The sequence below is a fragment of the Amphiura filiformis genome, chromosome 18 (assembly GCF_039555335.1).
Source record: "Amphiura filiformis chromosome 18, Afil_fr2py, whole genome shotgun sequence".
Lineage (NCBI taxonomy): Eukaryota > Metazoa > Echinodermata > Ophiuroidea > Amphilepidida > Amphiuridae > Amphiura > Amphiura filiformis.
In genome coordinates this window covers 15,650,067-15,669,936 of record NC_092645.1, presented here as the reverse complement: position 1 = coordinate 15,669,936, position 19,870 = coordinate 15,650,067, and the positions used below count along the sequence as shown (strand labels likewise).

The 19,870-nt window shown below is 35.7% G+C and overlaps 1 protein-coding gene across 1 annotated transcript; it reads right to left on the bottom strand.

The window, feature by feature from the left end:
• Window positions 1–311: 311 nt before the first annotated feature.
• Window positions 312–18,907, bottom strand: LOC140139917 (alpha-glucosidase-like). Its single transcript, XM_072161691.1, has 10 exons — window positions 18,742–18,907; window positions 11,070–11,249; window positions 8,334–8,518; window positions 8,012–8,137; window positions 7,656–7,787; window positions 7,098–7,213; window positions 4,546–4,744; window positions 3,618–3,800; window positions 2,435–2,572; window positions 312–1,588 (listed from the first exon to the last, which is right to left on the bottom strand). The coding sequence occupies exons 1-10, from the start codon at window positions 18,899–18,901 to the stop codon at window positions 1,118–1,120; spliced, it is 1,890 nt and encodes a 629-aa protein (XP_072017792.1). The 5' UTR covers window positions 18,902–18,907; the 3' UTR covers window positions 312–1,117.
• Window positions 18,908–19,870: the final 963 nt, after the last annotated feature.

The window sequence follows — 19,870 nt, the reverse complement described above, 5'->3', positions numbered from 1 at the left end:
CGGCAATATCATCCGTAGGTATCATATTATACTGAAGTATCTTTTCCATACGCAGGGGTACGTGTTCTCAAATCGACATTACTGGCCCTGATCAAGGTTGCACTTTTACAACTTGAAAATTGTATTGATACATTGAAAAATGTAATGGGTAGCAACATATTAAAACTCAAACCCGGTCAAACCAAGTTTGTCATTGCTGGCAATGCGCAAGGCAAAGTCTGAACAAAATTCCATCGACGAGACTGAAAGTTGGTTATATGTGAGTTTGCTAAGACTGTTAAATAAATTAAAACTGCATTCCAGGTACTTGCAGTATTATGTAAACATGTTCTTCATCAGAACTCAATTCATCAGAAGTCATAGGCCTATTTTATTTTACAAGTTTAAATGGCAATATTATGATGCTGCCCCAACTGGTTTAGTAATATGAGGATATCCTATCAATTGTGACGTGTAAGCTATTATGATATTATGGAATGGTATGACGGCGGAGGACCTGCAAACATATCACCTGAGACTAAAATGCCACGGGTAAAATGACATAGCCACTCTGTATAATGCATGTACATAATGGTTTTAAATAGGTAGAAAAAGTGACTGCAAATGGAGACAATGAGGTAATATTGCTATTGTTATGGGCATTCTGAATAGTACATAGTGACCAAATGGAAACTATCATGTTCAAAGAAAGAGAAGGAAGAAGACTGAAGCCTTGTTTCAAGGGTAATTCATAACCTCATTAATATACGCGATACGTGATAAGATAAGATAAGATTATTGATTCGCACTTCTGTTTGGTCGTCCTGTTTTAGCCTGATCCAGATTTGAAAAGGCAAAACGTTTTTGTTTGTTTTTTTCATGAAAACTGTGTGTTATTTTTGTAAAGTGAAGACATGGACGTCTCGGGCATTGTGAAAAATCTAAACAGGTTGCTTTGGACCTCGGAATATACCTCGGTTCCAAAGGCAAAATGTTTAGATAATGCCCTCTAAATAACCGATGCGCAGTTATTAACCTCTAATTAAAAGCACCAAAGAGGAGTTTCAACAAATCGTCTTGTATGTCACATGATGTTGGTATTTATTATGCATTGATGTTTTGTTTATTCAGCTAGCATTCAATTGCTATCAAATTTGCTTTCATTGTAATGTATACAGCACATAAAGTAAATAAAGCAATAAAACAAGTCATGTTTGAAGTCACGTCTTGTCTTTGTCCTGATTGCGTATGATTGAATGACTAGCGCCTCTCCCGGTGATAAATGCAACATTTTCAAATCTACAATCTCTTCATCGCGAGTCATACTGGAACTAATCTTGATTCGTCCGTATGTGGTATTCAAATTAACGTCAGCAGGCATGAAATGTTTTACATAGTCAGCCTTAATTGACTTATTACTGAAATTGATAGCAATTAGAAATGAACTGCTGCTGACACTTTCTTCGTCAGGGATTCGCCAGAAGGAGAACACTTCGTAGCTTACGAAGGAATATTTTAGTGTATTGGTGCGAAATGCCGGGAATTTCTTGCGAAGTTGTAACGTCTTTTTAAAGAAACGTAATGTTGAAAATGAGTCTTCTAGTTGAACCTGTATGAAAAGGAGGAAATCATAATCATAAGAAAGTTATTCACTTCTGAGACTTTCCAGATAACATTACAATGTTGGCCCAATTTTGCACACTATTATCAAAATTGGCTGCTAGCATTATTCAATTTTGTATCTTTCAATGCCCAATATTTGGTACATTTATGAAATTGTACGAACATTGGACAAATCAGATCCTTTACTTCAAGTTTACAACTCATGTTTGTTTGCCAAAATAAACACGTTTTTGGAAATTTCATTTCTCAAGATATTTCATGTTGAATTTTGTTTGTCCGACAAATATCAGTTGACCATCGCTACTTTCCTGTGTGGAAAGACGTCCCCTCTATTAACTATATAAAATAACGGATGTTCTATTCGAAAAATTAACGGTTGTTCTATGTATGCTCACTTGCCAAGACTACTCTGAAAGGAGTCTGCATAATGTGAACGTGATTAATTGGGTGTGTCGGGAGATGGTGTTAAAATGCGCTTTCCATGAGCTGAAATTATGGTGTTCGTAATGTAATAAATTTGCCTAAATAGGCGGATTGAAGGTGGTTGGATTTGAGTACTTTATACCCCAGCCACTGCGCAATGGTGTTGCTTTGCAGACTTCTTCTAAACACTTACAAAATTCAATAATATTTCCTTGCTAAGGTAGTTACTGTATTATCGCTAAAATGAGTGTAAAGGTTGATCCTTCGCGTTTGGTCATTTACTGTAGTGTTCCTTTTGTATTTTAGTAGAGAATGTTTACATCCGAACGGATGCTTTTCAACACATCACACGCAAATTCCCATTTGGACGCTTTTAACCTCTTTTAAAGGAACTTTTATTTTTACATACCTGAACATTTATAGCGTGTTTGTAATTTTGGTTGACAGGTAGCCATGTATGATTAGCCGTGCTGAACCCAGCATTGACACCGATATCCCACTGCATAGGTGAACGAACTTTGTCACGATTAAGTTCCTTCCAACAACACTATAAGAAACAACATGCATAGTACAGTTGCTAAGCTACCAAATAGGGAGCCATTGTGCACTTTTAAGCATGGAAATTTCCACACATGAAGTACGATGTCTGGACTTGACCCCTGGTGACCTCTAAAGGCCACGAAAGGTCATACAGTAATAAAACAATTACCCATGTAAATTGCAAATGATCCGAGCATGGAAATTTCTACACATGAAGTACAAGGTCCAATGATGATATAAAGACGTACAGCCATTTTGGATTTGACCCCTGGTGACCTCTAGAGGCCACGACAGGTCATACAGGAGTAAAAATTACAAATGATCCGATCATGTTGAGAGACATGTCAAATTACTCGTCTGATCACAAGAATTAAAACATTAATGTATACTTCGTGCTATCTACGACCTATAATATGGAGTTATTTTTTAGGTAAAATGTCACTTTTTGGTTGTACTGTGGTAAAAATATCAACTTACTTCATATTTGAAAACAATGGTGGCAAATTGTTCGTGTAGCTGACATGAATCAGAAAAAGAATAGTTATGTCTATGTGATGTGTTCACCTAGAGGGCAAACAAGGTCAAAGGCCATTGGGTGACCATAGGCCTTTGATTGCTAAAATTGGACTAAGTTGATATTTTTACTCATGTACAACCAAAAATGTGATATTTTTTACCTCAAATTGAAGTTTTGTAGGATAAGTCCGTAACGATAGGTCGTAGATAGCACTAACTTTACATTTTTAATCCTTGTGATCAGGCAAGTAATTTGGAATACCTGTGAACAAGATTATTTTTATTCCTGTATGACCTTTTCTGACCTCTTGCGGTCACCAAAAATTGCTCTACGTCTTAAAATCAACATTGGACCTTGTACTTCATGTGTGGATATTCTCATGCTTCTACTAAAAAGTGCACAATGCTTTAGCTTAGCATCAGTACTCGTAACTATACTTTTAAACATTTTATTTATGCCTCTAAAGTTTATCACTTATGGTCTTAAGAAAGTAATAGAGAAAAGGTTAGTATCGTACTTCAATTAATCAGCTTACCGGGTTATTCTTTCCCCAAGGATCCTGTATATCCTCAAATTTAACTTCAATATTTGTCATTCCTATTTCCTCCCCGTAATAAACATTTGGTGTTCCAGGTAACAACATGTTAAGGAGCACAGCAGCCCTGTGATTTTGTTCACCAAATCTGTTTGCAATACGGTCCTTCCCATGATGTGAAAACTGTATTCAAAGATATAACATGTACGGGTATCAACAAGTATGAGAGCAGAGCAGCCATGTGGTTGTGTTCAGCGAATCTTTTAGTAATACGATCCTTTCCATGGTGTATTTTGTTATCGTCACGTGATTCCATTGTACAATGGCTACCTCGCGCTAGATATTGAAATTGCCATTGCAGACGAATCTAAAAACTTCACAAATATTTATCTCATATGGCATTGATTGCTTACTTGACTAAGAAGCATTTCTAAATCCATTGTGAAACGTGACACCTTAACAGTAAAGCAAAAGTTTTAAAAGTGACTTAACGTTAAAAAATTAAACCATATCGAACAAAACACAGTTGATATCTGTGACATCGAATGAAGAAATTAGACTAAAAGGCCAACAGAAACTCGTTTTTAGTATGCTGCGTATATTTCGGTGTTGGGTCCAATATTACCGCATTTCTCTTTCTTTCTTTTTTCCAGAACCCCAGAGATCGAGAAAAAATACTTTCAATGACAATTTCTTATATATATTTTCGCTACAAGTAATGTGAAATAATAAGTCATTTGAAATTTTTTTTTTTTTTCAAACTGGTGCTAACGAAATTTTGGCCTGCAAAACGAAAACGTGTATATGCTACCAGGAGTATATGGACAGCTTATCTGTCGTCGTTACTGTTTACCTCTTTGCTTTAATATTATTATTTTATTTATTTCGCTACCTCTCTTATTAAATCGGGATAAATATTCGTACATACCACCCAATTGAGCCAAGCGCCATCGGGAATGTTAGTAATCCAATCATGTATAAGACGATACACTTCAAAGCCTGATACGCTTTCAGGAGATATTTTGATCATCTGAAAATTGAATGGAAAATCTGCTTCCGGGTTTTCCTCTGTGCCATAATAGAGACCTAACGTCTTTGCGTCACCATATGATTGGGTCCCCATGAACCTGAAATAAAATTATCCGGAGGATCTTTAAAGAATTTAGGACCTTTTTTTTTGATATACAACCAACTAGTCTACTGTAGTAGACCACTTTAATTTATCATCCCCTATAAAAATTAATCCCTCTGACAATGGAAAATCAATCCTGGTCTGATCCAACAGCTCGGCCATCCACGAGAAAAGTGGTCTACTATATTTCAGACTTGTACCCGAGTCCAGCTCGTCCGAGTCCGAGCCGAGCCGAGTCCAGTTGTATCCGAGTCCGAGCCAAGTCCGAGTCCTTTAGTGTCCGAGTCCGGACTCGAGTCCAAGTCCAGGGGTGCCGAGTCCGAGCCAAGTCCGAGTCCAACAAAAATAAGACCCGAGTCCGGACTCGAGTCCGGCTCGAGTCCGGACTCGGTCAGAGTCCATGCCTGGAGGTGGGGGGAGGGGGTCATTTAACTTTAATGTGGTAGGTATCTGCCTACTGGCATTGCTTAGTACTAGGAGCCATTTGTATAAATATAGGTCATTGGGTATAATAAAATGAACAAGGGGTAATTGGGTATAAAATTTTGAAAGAAGGGGTCATTTGGTGTAACATTTTGAAAACCTGGGTCATCAGGTGGAACATTTCCAAAAAATGGAACAAAATTTTATATTTTGTTTCTAATTTTAAAATTTACAAATTTGCTGAAAAAAAAGACAATTGGAAAGTTTCTGCATAATTTTACGGCATTTTGATGACAAAATTGTAGAAAAAGAAGGTTGTTGGTCAAAGGCCACCACACCGCTCCCCTATACATACCCACCCTACTAAACCCCACCCACCCCACCCCACACAGTTGACATTTCAAAGATTCAACCAACCAACAGTATATACACACCCCACTTCAAAGACCCATACACATGAACAGGTAACTCCCAAAGGTAAAAACTACCATGTATCAGACAGCAGTCATATGGGGGTATTTGTGTGTGTGTGTGACACACTACATGTAAACTCACCCCAACTTGTGTGCAGCACATCCAGGATCTGTGGTGCAGCATACATGTAAATTAAGGGCAATGTATTAAATACATCATGGCAGCATACATGTAAATTAAGGGCAATGGATTTAAATACATCATAGAAAAATAACATCATCATTGTCATAATAATAAATAATACTAACAGAAATTCACCTTTTCAGAAAAATTTGGTTGTTTGATATTAATTCTAAACATCTTTTCAAAATTGGACAAAAAAAATGTCCCAGACATATGTGCTGTGAGTATGGTGAACACACACAAAATTACAGACATCCTAGCCCTATGGATGAGTACCAGTTACTGAGTGGGAGCTGAGATGTATGGTCCAGTGTGCATGTTTATATCTCTTTCAAGAGTTTAATGGATCAGAAAGTTCCATGAAAAAAGTCTTAGATATTTTTATATAGTCCAAATATTTAATAAAATTATGCACTTAATTAATTATCAATTATTAATGATGACAATATGATTCTGCTATAATATAAATCTAAATAATTTGGTGGATATGTAGGATACATGACAGATAACAGATTTGACAGCCCCCCAATTAATTTATGGCCAAATAAGTGAAGTCAACATTTTATTTGAGATCTATTTTGACATTTTTAGATAATCAATTCACATTTTACAGGGATTTAATATTGGACTGGACTCGGACTGGACTCGGACCGGACTCGGCTTCGAGTCCGAGTCCTTTTGTGTCCGAGTCCGAGCCGAGCTGAGTCTTTTGACCGAGTCCGAGCCAAGTCCGAGTCCAACAAAAGTGGACTCGAGTCTGGACTCGAGTCCGAGTCCGGACTCGAACGATACATCTCTGCTATATTTAGAATACACAATGAACTATGCACTCTAATACTGGGTATGATGTTACCTCATTAAACATGCAGTCTTGGTTATTTATGCACAGATGTTGTGGTTTATGTTACCTGACCCAGATAGAGCTACCCCACGTGGGTTGGGTTCAGTGAATACAGTGGGTTGGGCTAATGCATAAACATGTATGCTTGCCTATCTGTTATTGGTTAAGATATACCACCCACATTGATTTTACTTCATTAACATTCATCTCAGATTTGAGATGAAAGAGGTTGAGTCTATGTGTTAAGATATGGTGGGTCACACAGGTCATATTCAACTAGAGGAGTCCCTCTTTTCTCTGGGCAGGACAGTCACTGGAGATGTATTATGTTTTATGCATGGAAATGTATGAATTGTTTATCAAAAAATGGGGGAATGCAGAGCAGTCTAACAACCAACAGGCGACGTGGATTGCAGAACAGCTGCATTAGAGCTTAGTAGATGCTATAAGATGAGATAAGTTTTGGAAATAAATGTTGATTTGTTACCTGTAATTTCCTAAGCTACTGTATTTATCAAATACTTCGGCCCGCCATTCTCTAATAATTGGATGGATTTCTGGAAGGTCAGCTGTGTATTTGTGTACGAGACTGTTATATTGAGCCTGCAGGAAAAAAATTAACATAAATAAAAATAGGAAAACTTAAAAAGCGGATTCTATGAAGTATCTGAGCTCTGCATAAAAGTGTATTACCAATACTTTCTGTTATCAGTTTTCATGGTAAAACACTTTGAATTATGGTTATTTGGAACAGGCAATTGCAAAATAATGACATATGCATGACTTCGGCTATGCTGAGGCTTATCGTACAATACGGAATAAACCCGGTTAGTAGGCAATAGCCAATAATTCCGGTCAGTAGCTTGAAATTGAGCATGTTATGCCAGCTGTAGATGCTTTTCTTTCTTTCTTTCTTTTTGTCTCCCCGCATTGGCAGACGACAGGGATTTGTTACGTTAATTTATCCGACCAAAACAAACGTCTTTACGTCTTTACAAATGCTAACACACTGATAGTTTAATTGCATTGATTTAAACGTACCTACCTGGTGGTTTGGTTGGGGATAAAAGTCGTCGTTGATGGGATCATCGGTCAGTAATACGTCCTCAAACAGATACCTAATGGCGTCGACACGCCAACCATCAACACCTCGATCGAACCAAAATCGAAGAACATCCTATTTAACAAAATACAAAATGGATTCTGATACCCTATTTTGATTACATGAATATTACAATGAAAATGGCAATAACTACGCGCTGATGTAATCGTAACTCTTTTTGTTAGAGACAAGTTAAATATGTAATGCCCCAGTTTTGAAATCACTGTTGACAGTGCTTGTAAATGTTAAATCCGTTGATCTTGCTGATATTGTTTTCTACATCAGTATCTTCATCTTACCTTCATATGTTCTTGTACTTCTCTATTCCTGAAGTTCAAATCAGGTTGGTCCTTGAGGAACTGATGCAGATAGTATTGTTTTCTCTTAGTGTCCCATTCCCAAGCGCTACCACCAAACCTGCTAACCTGGGCAGATATTTGGGTCAATGTAAAACGGTTTAAAGTCATTTTAAACTCTGCCTATGACTAAAAATATGGAAAATTGCTCAGAGTTTACTTAGAGGCTCATATAATTAAATTAAAAGTAAATATATATGTATATGTAAATAGGAATCTTTTCTTTATGCAAATCGCACATTATTGCTTAAACCATTGTACATACCCAGTTATTAGGAACACATTTATCGTGGCTGTTCTGATCAGACTCTACACATCCCTGCTTCATATCTGCCCAAACGTAGTAATCCATGTAGAGGTTACTTGAATCATTGCATTCTCTGCTCCGTTGAAACCACATGTGCTTATTACTAGTGTGGTTTGGAACAAAATCCATCAAAAGCTTCATTCCTTAAAGCGTTGAGACAAAAAAAAGATTTAAAAGGGTCTTCAAAACTGTCGCGTTCCCAACTGTCAATCATCGGGGGTATATCACTTCGAGCTTGACAACGGTATCTGAATAGGCTATCGCCAAGTCTTACATGTAGGCGCGAAATTTAGGTTAATTTTCGTGATTGAAACAGTATTTTTCTTGTTTATTTATAAATCTTGGCCTGGATAGCGGGATTGTTGGTCAATCTGATGTATTTGTTAAATGAAGTTCATGGATGCGCTAAAATATCATTAAAGGTATTTAAAAAAAAGCTGTTCAACTTTGTTCAATGCACTGTAGCAAGCTTGAAAAAGTCTAACCGTGGATGCAGGAAGCCGCGATTTTACGGGTATTTTTCATTTATACTTAAACGCGGAGCACGGACGCGATATAGCCGATTGAAATTGCGGTAGTGTTTCAGGCCTCCGTGATGGCAGGGTAATGGCGGCATCCATACTTTATTACTTTTGTAATGAGATGTGATATCTCAATTTGTTTTATATCTGCTATTTGTTTGAATTAATTTTGTAAACTATGTAAATAAATTTATATTTTTGCTTAGGCATAGCATCCTTGGCCAAACAAATCTATAGCTATGAATTTTGAAACTTTTAAAGAGGAAGTCATTCCATATTTTTATTATCGTAACTAAATTTAATATTCCTAAGTCTACTGTAATGAATTTAATTCTTACCTATACATAGTTCACAAGTTCACTGTTCACGAGTCATTCGATCATTGCAAAAAGACAAAAGAAAAAATATTCATTCAATTTCTCATGACCCAAGTATCCATGGAAACCTTTGAAAACACATTGAATACATATAATTCCCGGGATATAAATCATTCCCTGGTAATAACAATTGACATATTATTTGTCAATTGATCGCAGTGGAATTAAGATATTTGCCTGTACTGGGCCATAGTTCGTTTAATTCTCTGTAGACATTTTGGACGTGTAAATAATTGGGGAAAATTGCAATTACATAGCAACGTACACTCGTACGTCCTTTTACCATGCACAAGCGTACTTTCGCGTTTTAATAATAGTAGCTTTCCTTACTAAATATCTCCGATAGTCTCACGGGCCACACAGAATTTGCTGGCGGGTGGCATGTGCCCCATGGGTCGTAGGTTGCCCACACCAGATCTAAAGTAAGTTACAATTAAGTAAATTATGTGTTCTTTATATTCTCATTAATATCTCCTGAAACCCAACTATTAGTATCCGTACCAAACATCCAAAAAACTCTATTCACAAAACATTACAAGCCCTGAAATCACAGAAACCAGCCGTAAATTCACTACTAATGCCACCCCCAACCCGTTACTACCTCAACGGGTTCTAAAAACATATCATAGTAGTAGAAGAAGATGTATGTTTTTTGCCAGGGCAAAAACAGTTCTATATTGAGAAATGTAAGCACGAAATAGCTAGAAATGCCTCCATGACAACTTAGTTTGCCATGATAGAACCCCCTGGCATGGTATGACCGTGCGAGTGTCTGACACCCGAAGGGTCCCTGGTTAAAAACCACACCAGAGAAAAAAGGTTTTTCTTGTTCTTTCTTTCTTCCTTCCTACACTATTGTCTTTGTGACGATCTTCTGTTTACTACTAATGCTGGTTGCTCAACAACGCGGTTGCCAATTATTTTTCCAAGAAGATCATCAAAAACATGACTGTGATTGTATTGCTTTCCATCTCTGTTCATGATGGTGTCTGGCTTCCTGAGCTCTATTTCTTTGTTGTATTGAATTCTTGACGTGAATGAACATCGAGTGTCAGTTAATTTTACAATTGTGATCTTGATCGATCGAGAACAAAAGCTATATAATAAGGTACAATACTGTCAACGCCGCGGTTACCACGGTTTCACCCCTGACTCAAGTTCACCAAAATATAATCATCTAACATTAGATCCCGGTTTCGGATATTGTTTTCTCAAACCAAGACCCAAGTAGGTCGCCACCAGTGTTTTGAACCCAGTGACAGTCAATGCAGACTGGGAGATCGGTTGTTGATTTGCCAAACCTTTGTGCTTTTACTGCATATATGAGGCATCAGATCACTTACTAACATCAAGATGGATTCAAATGAAGTTTTATTGCCAGGTCAAACAGACGTATGCCCAAGGACATAACACGTTGGCGCTGACGGGGTTTGAACCCGCTGCCTTTCGATTATAAGATCATAAGGACTCCCTTACCGTTGGACACTAGGCTCCCGTTATCATATGATTCTATCAAGAGTATCATGTGACAGTACCAATAGTATAATGTGATACCACCAATAATTCCATGCGATACTACCAAGAGTATCATGTGATACTGCCATAAGTAGCATGTAAAGGGTTGTGCAATAATTATGCGCCCTGGGGAGGGTGAAATTGGGTGGCAAGCAATTTTTTGCAAGCTGAGAGGGGATGGGAGCGCACATTCATGGGGCATATTATAAATAAAACGCTATAAAAAGGCTTATGAAAAACAGTACGTAAACCCTTATTACGTATTTTATTCATTGCCTTACCTCTTGAATGCATATCAGCTATCAAGTCGTCGAAATCTGCCATTGTCCCAAAAATCGGGTCAACATCGGTAAAGTTTGATATATCATAACCAAAATCTTTCATCGGTGACTCGAAGATAGGGTTTAGCCAAATGGTCTCGATACCAAGATCTTGCAGGTAGTCTAGACGGTTTATTACACCTAAGGAGATAAACGAATATGCCTTGATATGGTAAAATTGTGCTTCTTATTTTGTTTATCTGTTATGGTACTTCTTTTTGCAATAGATGTTATTACCTTTTTTCATTGACCTAGTAAAATAAATATAACGTAATATAATGACAACGTAAATAAAAGAAGAGGAGTGATAATAAGAGGAAGTATGTTATGTATACATTTAAAAGCCCGCAATCGCCAGAGCTAAATATTGATAGTTCCGAATTATCCAAGCAAACACAAACTATTATCGACATCATCACAAAAGGTTAGAAAATGTTATCAGAAAACATTTAGATATCTGACTATATAAAGGACATAGAAAGGGTATAAAACGTTTTCATAACATTCAAAATCATTTGTTGATAACCTACTGCGAATATTCTAATATACTGTTATTTAAGTGTTGACAAAAAAATGTTTGCAAAAAATATTTTACAATAACATTTTTAAAACATTTTAAAAATAATGTTGTAGTGTGTTTTCGTACATAACGTTTTAAAACGTTTCGATGGCCTTTTTATAACCCGACATTTAATGTTATTATAACGTTTTTATCTATTGAATCTATTGAATTTGCTACACCAAATGATGACCATGCTGTATATAGAGTACATAAACGGCCCATATCTGCATTGCATAATTTCAAATTAACATTAATTCATTAGAAACCGATCGATATTCATACGTTGCTCAGCGGTAAAGGCGCTGACTTGTAACCTATAGAGTACCGAAGTGATGACGTCACAAAAAACCACCAGTTATGAACCAGGCCAATTTACACTGATTTCAATGGGGCTAATTAGGTATTCATATCTCGGGCCCTCATGTTCCGATACCCACCAAATTTGGACTGCGGATGTTTTTCATCATGTTCTACTGAAATAATCATGTTCTAATGAACAACAAAAAAAAGAAAGAAGAAAATGAAATTCAATAGAAAAAATATATGTATTTCTTTTCAGTTCGTGTTTTTATCCTTCTGTAGCTTTTAAGGTTACACGAAGAAACGTATAAAAAACGTATGGTCAAATGTTGGTGCATGAATGTATCTTTACATTATTTTTGTGTGTTTATACACATTTTTAGAATCCGTTTGAAAATCTTTCGTTTAAATCATTTTTACGCACCATGTTCACAAGATCAAAAACGCGTTCCATGCAGTTTTTTTCAAATGTTCGCTCCGTATAAAACCACGCCAAGTGATTGTTTTCTCCTTTTTTGTATTGTACTACAAATCGACCAAAGAAATAATGTTGCCATGGGGAAGAACCAAATACAGTACCGATTAAATTTTATTAGCCCGTTTGTGGGAACAATTTTCGAGAATCTTGTACCACAAAACACTGTTATGTTACATTATCGATATCTGGATTGTGGAACGTTAATTTTGATTTCTAACTGCCTACATTATTTCTCAAATGTCTGTCGCTCACTTTACCATTTGAATTTCACTCCAAATTTAAGCTACTTTTGCAAAAAACGAGGTTTTTCGCCATCGATACCTCCAACATGTACAGCGGTAATGAGCTTGTTTATCATAAGAGCCTGTTATGCACTATTCCATAATAGTCAGTTTGAGATCAATCATTTTCATGTGCCCCTCAGTGGCTCAATCGGTTAGCGCGTTGGACTCAGCACGTTCGACTATATAACACTATAGTTTTGAGCTGGAAAACTTTGGTACGTGTTCGAGTCCCTATGTGGTCCATTTTTTTTCTTTTTTCTTGTTCGTTTCTTTCTTTCTGACTGCAGCGATTGATTGTTTTTGCCCGTTTTTTTTCATTATATAATTCAGGAATTTTTAGGCCTATACCGGTACTATAGTTTAGTCTAATAGGCGCGGCCATATATTTTTACAAATTAGATTAATAAAATATTGGTTGTTGGTTTTGTTATTGTAGTTATTGTTGTAGGCCTATATATTGCATAATCAGGGTATAAATAGGCCTACTAGGCCTGTTATAGCCTATAGAAGCATTGATTTATTTCACGACAGATATCATCCAGGATAATTTTAAAAATTGAAAATTTAGAAAATCCAAAGGAAAATTGCCGAAAACGGCTGCCCACAATCACCCCCCATCAGCCCATATGGTCCTATCATGGTCGCCCCCTCCCTATCCCTGCAAGATATAGGATGACTCACGAGCCGCGGTTTTTCCGTGGCCCTAGTTCTGATTGATACACTATTGTACACGGCCCTGCAAGGTGCTAACACTTCAAAGTGTTCATAGTTCTGGACGTTTGGGTTCAACTCCCCGCACATGCATGGAATCCTACGTAATATCAGAGAGTAGTTATTCTTGCTATTCCAAGTACTTTGATAAATACAGATAATACGTATTAATGGGTCGAGGCGATTGCATTGAAAAACTAATAAATTATTCATAACAGTTACGTAATCAATCGATAGTGCGGACACTTTTCATTTACAAACCACCAACATTCGTAATCTTTTAGCGTTGGAAAAGAAACCACGTGAATAGAGTGTCACCCCCCTGGTAATATGCATCATGTTCGCTTCCATCTAGCGATCAATAAGCTAAATAACACATGAGTAATCCAATTCAATGCACAAGCTCATACACATGGGATTCTTTGATGTCAGCTGCAAACAATAGAAACCTGGATCAATAATGAACGTTGGTCAAAAGACGAGCTTACTGAAGTGAAAAAATTTGTACATGCAGAATCATCATTTATGCATATTGCCTTGAAAATCATAAAAAGCGATTGCTTGATGAACTCCAATGATTTTATTAGCGTTATTTATAAACCACATTTTAATATTTCAAAACGTTTTATATGCTATTTGACCCAGAAATGTATGAATTTGATGCGAAAACGTGATTAAAAAAATATTACTTGTCAGATTCAGAAAGAGAGAATCTCATTACACACGTTAATTAGATCACAATCCAAACAATAGATGGTCAAGTTCATGGAGAATGTTACAAATTGTTGCATGTTTTGCTATTTCGTTTTTTCTGCAGGGAATATGTTTTATCATTAAAATCGGATATGGAAAACTATCAAAAATACAGCACAAACGGACATCACTATTTGTATTCATAATACAAATTATAACAATTAAACAGAAGTGACATATAACACTTCTAAAAGCTGTATATTTAAAAGGAAATTGCTCTGATGCTAAAATTTCGGCAAGAAAATTCAGGTGAAACAAAGAAATATATTTCTGATTGATTTTGTGTGCTATTTGAGCGTTAAATGTTTCAAAATGTCAAAATGAACAAAATGTGAGTAACTATGATGTCATCAACATGACAGTAATATTCACGAGGAGTAATTATTGCTTCCTCAAGAAAAAAATGGTTAACAAATGGTTGGATTAGCATCGCACGACCTTCTAGTAACTGTATCTAGAAATTTGTGAAAGTTACCTGTATATTTTTACCGGAAACGAGCTTTTTCTGTGGTTACTGACCAGCTCATTAGCGCGGTTCATCAGACATCTTTACGCGGGATTACTGCCCTCTGTTGTTGGCAGGGCTTCGAACTCTTATCAAGGCGATATGAGAAGTGTAGGGCCGTGTGTACGCGTGAGTTCATTCTTTTCTGCATGGCTGTTTCCATTATTAACTTGCGCCCCTCTGGAATCAAGCCTTGAAAATCAATTGTATTTAACCTTAAGGAAGTGAAAACGCTTTTGTTTGTATTTATTAAACAATTATTTGTATCTAAAGAAGTATACTGCCTATAGTATATAAAATATTAAATATTAAATGATTGTCAATTCACTTTTGATGAAAGCGTGGAAGTATGTAGGCACATATTGAGACGAAGTTTAACGTTGAATGATAACAATGGTAAATTTGGAAATTGCCTTAAAATTGACTGGATGCTGTATTTAATATAAATATGTTCTTGTACCCATGTTTCTTGAAAAGATGATATTGTATTTGGAAGATGGGTGTAAAAGTAGAAAGGTTGGCAAAAGGATTTTATATATGATTGGAGGCCAGTGATGTGTTTATTCCACATCAATGTAAAAGTAGAAAGGTTGGCAATAGGTTTTTAAATATGATTGGTGGTCATTGATGTGTTTATTCCACATCAATGGTCGCCAAACAAATCAAAGATGATGAGCTTCTCTGACATTATATGATGCATAAAAGCATTATCCATCATTGAAGTATTATCGTTGAAGTATTATCATTGAAGTATTATCGTCATGCAAAAAATACAGTTGCATTGAAGGTCGATTTAGTATGACCTGCTGTACGAGTAAACAGGTAAAATAGGTTTTTTTTTGTATTTTTGTATACAATTGTATATCGTTTATGTTATCGATTGGTGTGAGTACTAAATAGCTCCTTCGTATTAAATTCAAAGTTTGGCAAGATGAAAAGGCATGTCGAAATGGAATCAAAATCCTAGTCATAATAATATTAACGAAAGGAATAAAAAAATATTTTGTACTTTTAGGGAGGCGGCACGCGCGCTTCATCTATGGTTGGTGCCTCAATTATATAATTTGGTCATTTTTTGTTGTTGTCTTGTTTTGTTTATGTGTCGTCAAACAAAAATGTTTCATGAAAATTGCCAAAGAAGTATGTTCCCCACTTGCTATGATATTTAACTCATCAATATCACGTGGTATTGTTCCAAAAGACCTTACAAAGGCTAAAGTCGTTCCAATTTATAAAAAAGACGATTCCCAATTATATTCAAACTACAGACCAGTCTCAATATTACCTTGCTTTTCAAAAATCTTAGAGAGGCTAGTTTTCAATAGATGCCTGTCGTTTATGAATAAATACAAAATGTTAAACGATAGACAATTTGGCTTTAGGCAAGGTTACTCTACTGAAATGGCAATAACTGATTTAATTGACAATATTTATAATGCCATTGATCAAAATGAAACCACTCTGGGAATCTATTTGGATTTATCTAAGGCATTTGATACTATTCATCATGATATCATATTATACAAACTTGAATATTATGGCTTTAGAGGAACATGCTTAGAATGGTTTAAAAATTACCTATGTGATAGGTCTCAGTATGTGTGTTATGATTCATGTAATTCTAAATTGAAAAATATCAAATGTGGGGTTCCTCAAGGTTCAATTATTGGGCCTCTGTTGTTTATATTATATGTAAATGATATTATTATTACATCATCGACTCTGAAATTCGTTCTGTCACTACCATCCTATATTCTCACAAAAATCTTGCAGACAAAATAGAAATGATTTATTTATCAACATAGGCCTATTTGTTTGTGATATTTCAAGCGTTTTAAAATTTCAAAATAATCCCATTTAATTACACGGTTGACGATGAAAATTTACTGAATTTAGAGAATGCAATGCGGCCACCACCTGGAACTGTGGTCGCAATGTCAGTGATTGACAGTGAGGTAACACGAACATGGCACTGGCCATCTGGTCACGTGCGCATTTATATATGCGCATTTATATATACAACCGAAGTCCACTGTTAACAGGAACACCTGGATGCTGGTATAAGTTAAAATGCATATTTATTAATGGTAATCTTGCTGTTTGGCTACACATTTGATGTTGTTTCAGTTATAATCTGTTAGCAAAATCATAATACTTGCATGTATATCGAACAGATCTCAAAGGAGGGATACACGCTTATTTTTATCATATCATTGCGAGCCTATCTTCAGGACCTGCATAAACAAGTCGCATGGATGGATCCAAAAATTGTATTTATTTCTGTCACCTAAAATGAAAATTGTTGATGCATTCAAACCAATGTGATGCGATAACAATAGGCTACTACAACACCCGATTGTTATACAATTTTAATTTAACCAGTGGTGTGTGAAATTATGTACTCAGCCAAATACTAGTCGTGTTCAGATGGTCATAGGATTCTCGAAGATCGGGTGCTCGAGAATAAAAGACAAATTGATCACATTAGTTTATCTCTATTATTTGGTAGGTGACAAATCTATGAATAAACTGTGTGTTCAGTCCTATTCAGTCAAATGAATGAATGGGGTTTGTTTGTTGACTTTCTTGGGATTAAATATAGGTAGGAACGAAGCGACATGATGTAAATCTTTTACGATCTTTTTACCGTTTCCGGTGTATCAAATCTTATTTAGCTTCTGAGGTCACCTAAAAAATCTGGAACCTAGATCAATATACATTTGTCTCTCATTTGTAGGTGACAGTCCAATGTATCATCATTTTGAGTTTAAAGATTTACAGAACTTAAGTTATAAGAGAGGAGGTAGAACTTATTGAATGACCTCGTATTTATGTCTTCGTAACCGTGAATCAAGAAAACCCAACACCTGACATTTTCGGCTAGACATTTTGGGCGGATTTTGATAAAAGCGCCCAATTATAGCAACATTTTGCCGGGTGCTTTTTGTGATTTTTTTTGTACTGATGGCTTGCAAAAACAGAAAAAAGTGGTATCAAGCCTAAAGTATGCTTGGCACATGTTCGTACAAAAGATTGAAGATCCTCCGAGCCTGCCACACACATGCTTGAAATCTCAGTATACTTTGCTGACAAGGTTTTTCCTAAATCCGCCTCTGCCCACTGTCATAATATCAGGTGTATGAGTAATTTTGTCGTGTGTGCAGAATTCAACATACTCGTAATACAGTACATTTTCATAAAAATACAGCATCATTTGCTTGTATTATTTCAAAAGTTCATACCCCAACGACGAAAAAAACCCTGTTCTACGGGCCCGGCCGACCCAGAATTTGCGTTTTGGAATTGTTTTGCTTATGTTGCTAAAATCATGTGAAATAAGCCGGTAACCAAAACTGTATTCATTTGGGCAGAAAATTGTTAGAAAATAATTATGTTTGTAAAATGAAAAAAAAAAAAAATCAGATTGTTTTTCAGATTTTTAGGTTTTGGGTCAATTTTAGGTTAATTAAAAAAAACCAATCAATCAATCAATCAATCAATGAATCTATCAATCAATCAATAAATCAATAAATCAAACAAACAATCAATTAATCAAGAGATAATGGGACCAATCGACACTCACTCACTTATTTTAAACACCTCCCCAAAGAAATTTATTAAAGCTATAAAGATTAAGGGTAGACTTGGTATTGTTGGTCGAAGCAGACAAAAACAAATTTCATTATCTAAATCAATATATTATTGACAAATAAGACTTTGATGTTTTGCAAAAGTACATTCTACAAATCATATACTTTGAAAACTTGTTTGATTTATTATTCTTAATGAGTTATGTACATTTTACAAAAGCGTTGTTGTTTCAGCCCTCTTAACACTATAACTCAAGAGCCAAATAACCTACAAAAGTATATCTGTGATATTTGAATTCATCTACACGCTCTGAAATGATCAATACAATTTTTGCCAAGCTTACTACCATTCGCAAGATGCTTTGAACTATATATACCAAATCGCAACAGTTTAAGATAGTTGCTGACCTTAAAGCTATAGATAAAGTTAACTATTGATTAGCATGGTACCTTTCAGGTCTCCTATTCCATCCCCATCCGTGTCTGAATATGAGCGCGGATAAATCTGATAGATCACTGTACCTTTCCACCACTCGCGCCATCCAAAGACTTCAGAACATGTAGGGTTGGTTAAAATCCCAAATGTTAACCACAGAATAATCGACTTCATTGCTATTGCCTGTATACATCAGTTGTATTGCATTGTATTGCCTGCTAACGGTATATGAAATCACGTTCGGTATTTTTTATGTACAGTATGTCTCAAAAAGTTATACGTATATTTTTGTTAATGTTAACAAACATAAGTTTCCTTTTTGTGACATAATATTTAAGTTAATGTTAACAAACATATTTTCCCTCTTCATGACATAATATACATTATGCCATGGGCAAATTGTGATCGTTAGTCTTCACAAGAATACGCCATCTCGTTCAAGTGTGTTGCACCATACATTCCTTTAGAGAAACCAGTTTCACGTCATATCATGATACATACAACAAAATGAAATTATTTCTAATATGGTTTTAGAATAAGATTCTTTTAAATGCACATTTCGTTGTGTGATATTTTGGTATTTCGTCACTCTAGAGTGGGACCATTGTTGACACACAGTCATACTGCACTCATATTAGCAGAAACAGAAAGGATTGATGGCATTCAACAAAATGGAATCTACGATTTCAATGTATATAACCCTTTTTAGACACATTGTATTTCTTTGTTGCATACATATGCAAAAGATAAAATCGCACTCGTTAAAATATTTCTTTTATCTAACTGGTGCTTTACCGTCATGCACAAACGGTTGATAATACCTAGATCATATGAATATAGCTTGCAGGTTAAGTTCGCGAACAATGCGATATTTTTTTTTCAGTATTTTTTGTTTGTTTGGCTAATTCATTGCAATTTTGTAACCAATCGGAAACAGGGCTTTACTGATTTCAATGAAGACCTGCTATAAATTAAAGTGTTTAGTCACACTGTCGGTCGTTGTTCAAAGACCTTGTCCTTTTGCAACAATTTAATCTATCAATAAAATAAGTATAGTGTTATGTGCTCCAAAGATATTCCATAATATTGGTTTAAAGTTATACATTTTGTCATCACATATTTGTTTTTACTTGTTTTGATATC

What these genes read in the sequence shown, in the direction of transcription:
- LOC140139917 (XM_072161691.1), bottom strand. Translation starts at nt 18,901, where the DNA reads ATGAAGTCGATTATTCTGTGGTTAACATTTGGGATTTTAACCAACCCT. An exon ending in AGCTGATATGCATTCAAGAG is followed by an intron (nt 8,519 to 11,069) that starts GTAAGGCAATGA and finishes CAACGCTTTAAG; the next exon opens with GAATGAAGCTTTTGATGGAT. An exon ending in AGTAGCTTAGGAAATTACAG is followed by an intron (nt 4,745 to 7,097) that starts GTAACAAATCAA and finishes ATTTTATTTCAG; the next exon opens with GTTCATGGGGACCCAATCAT.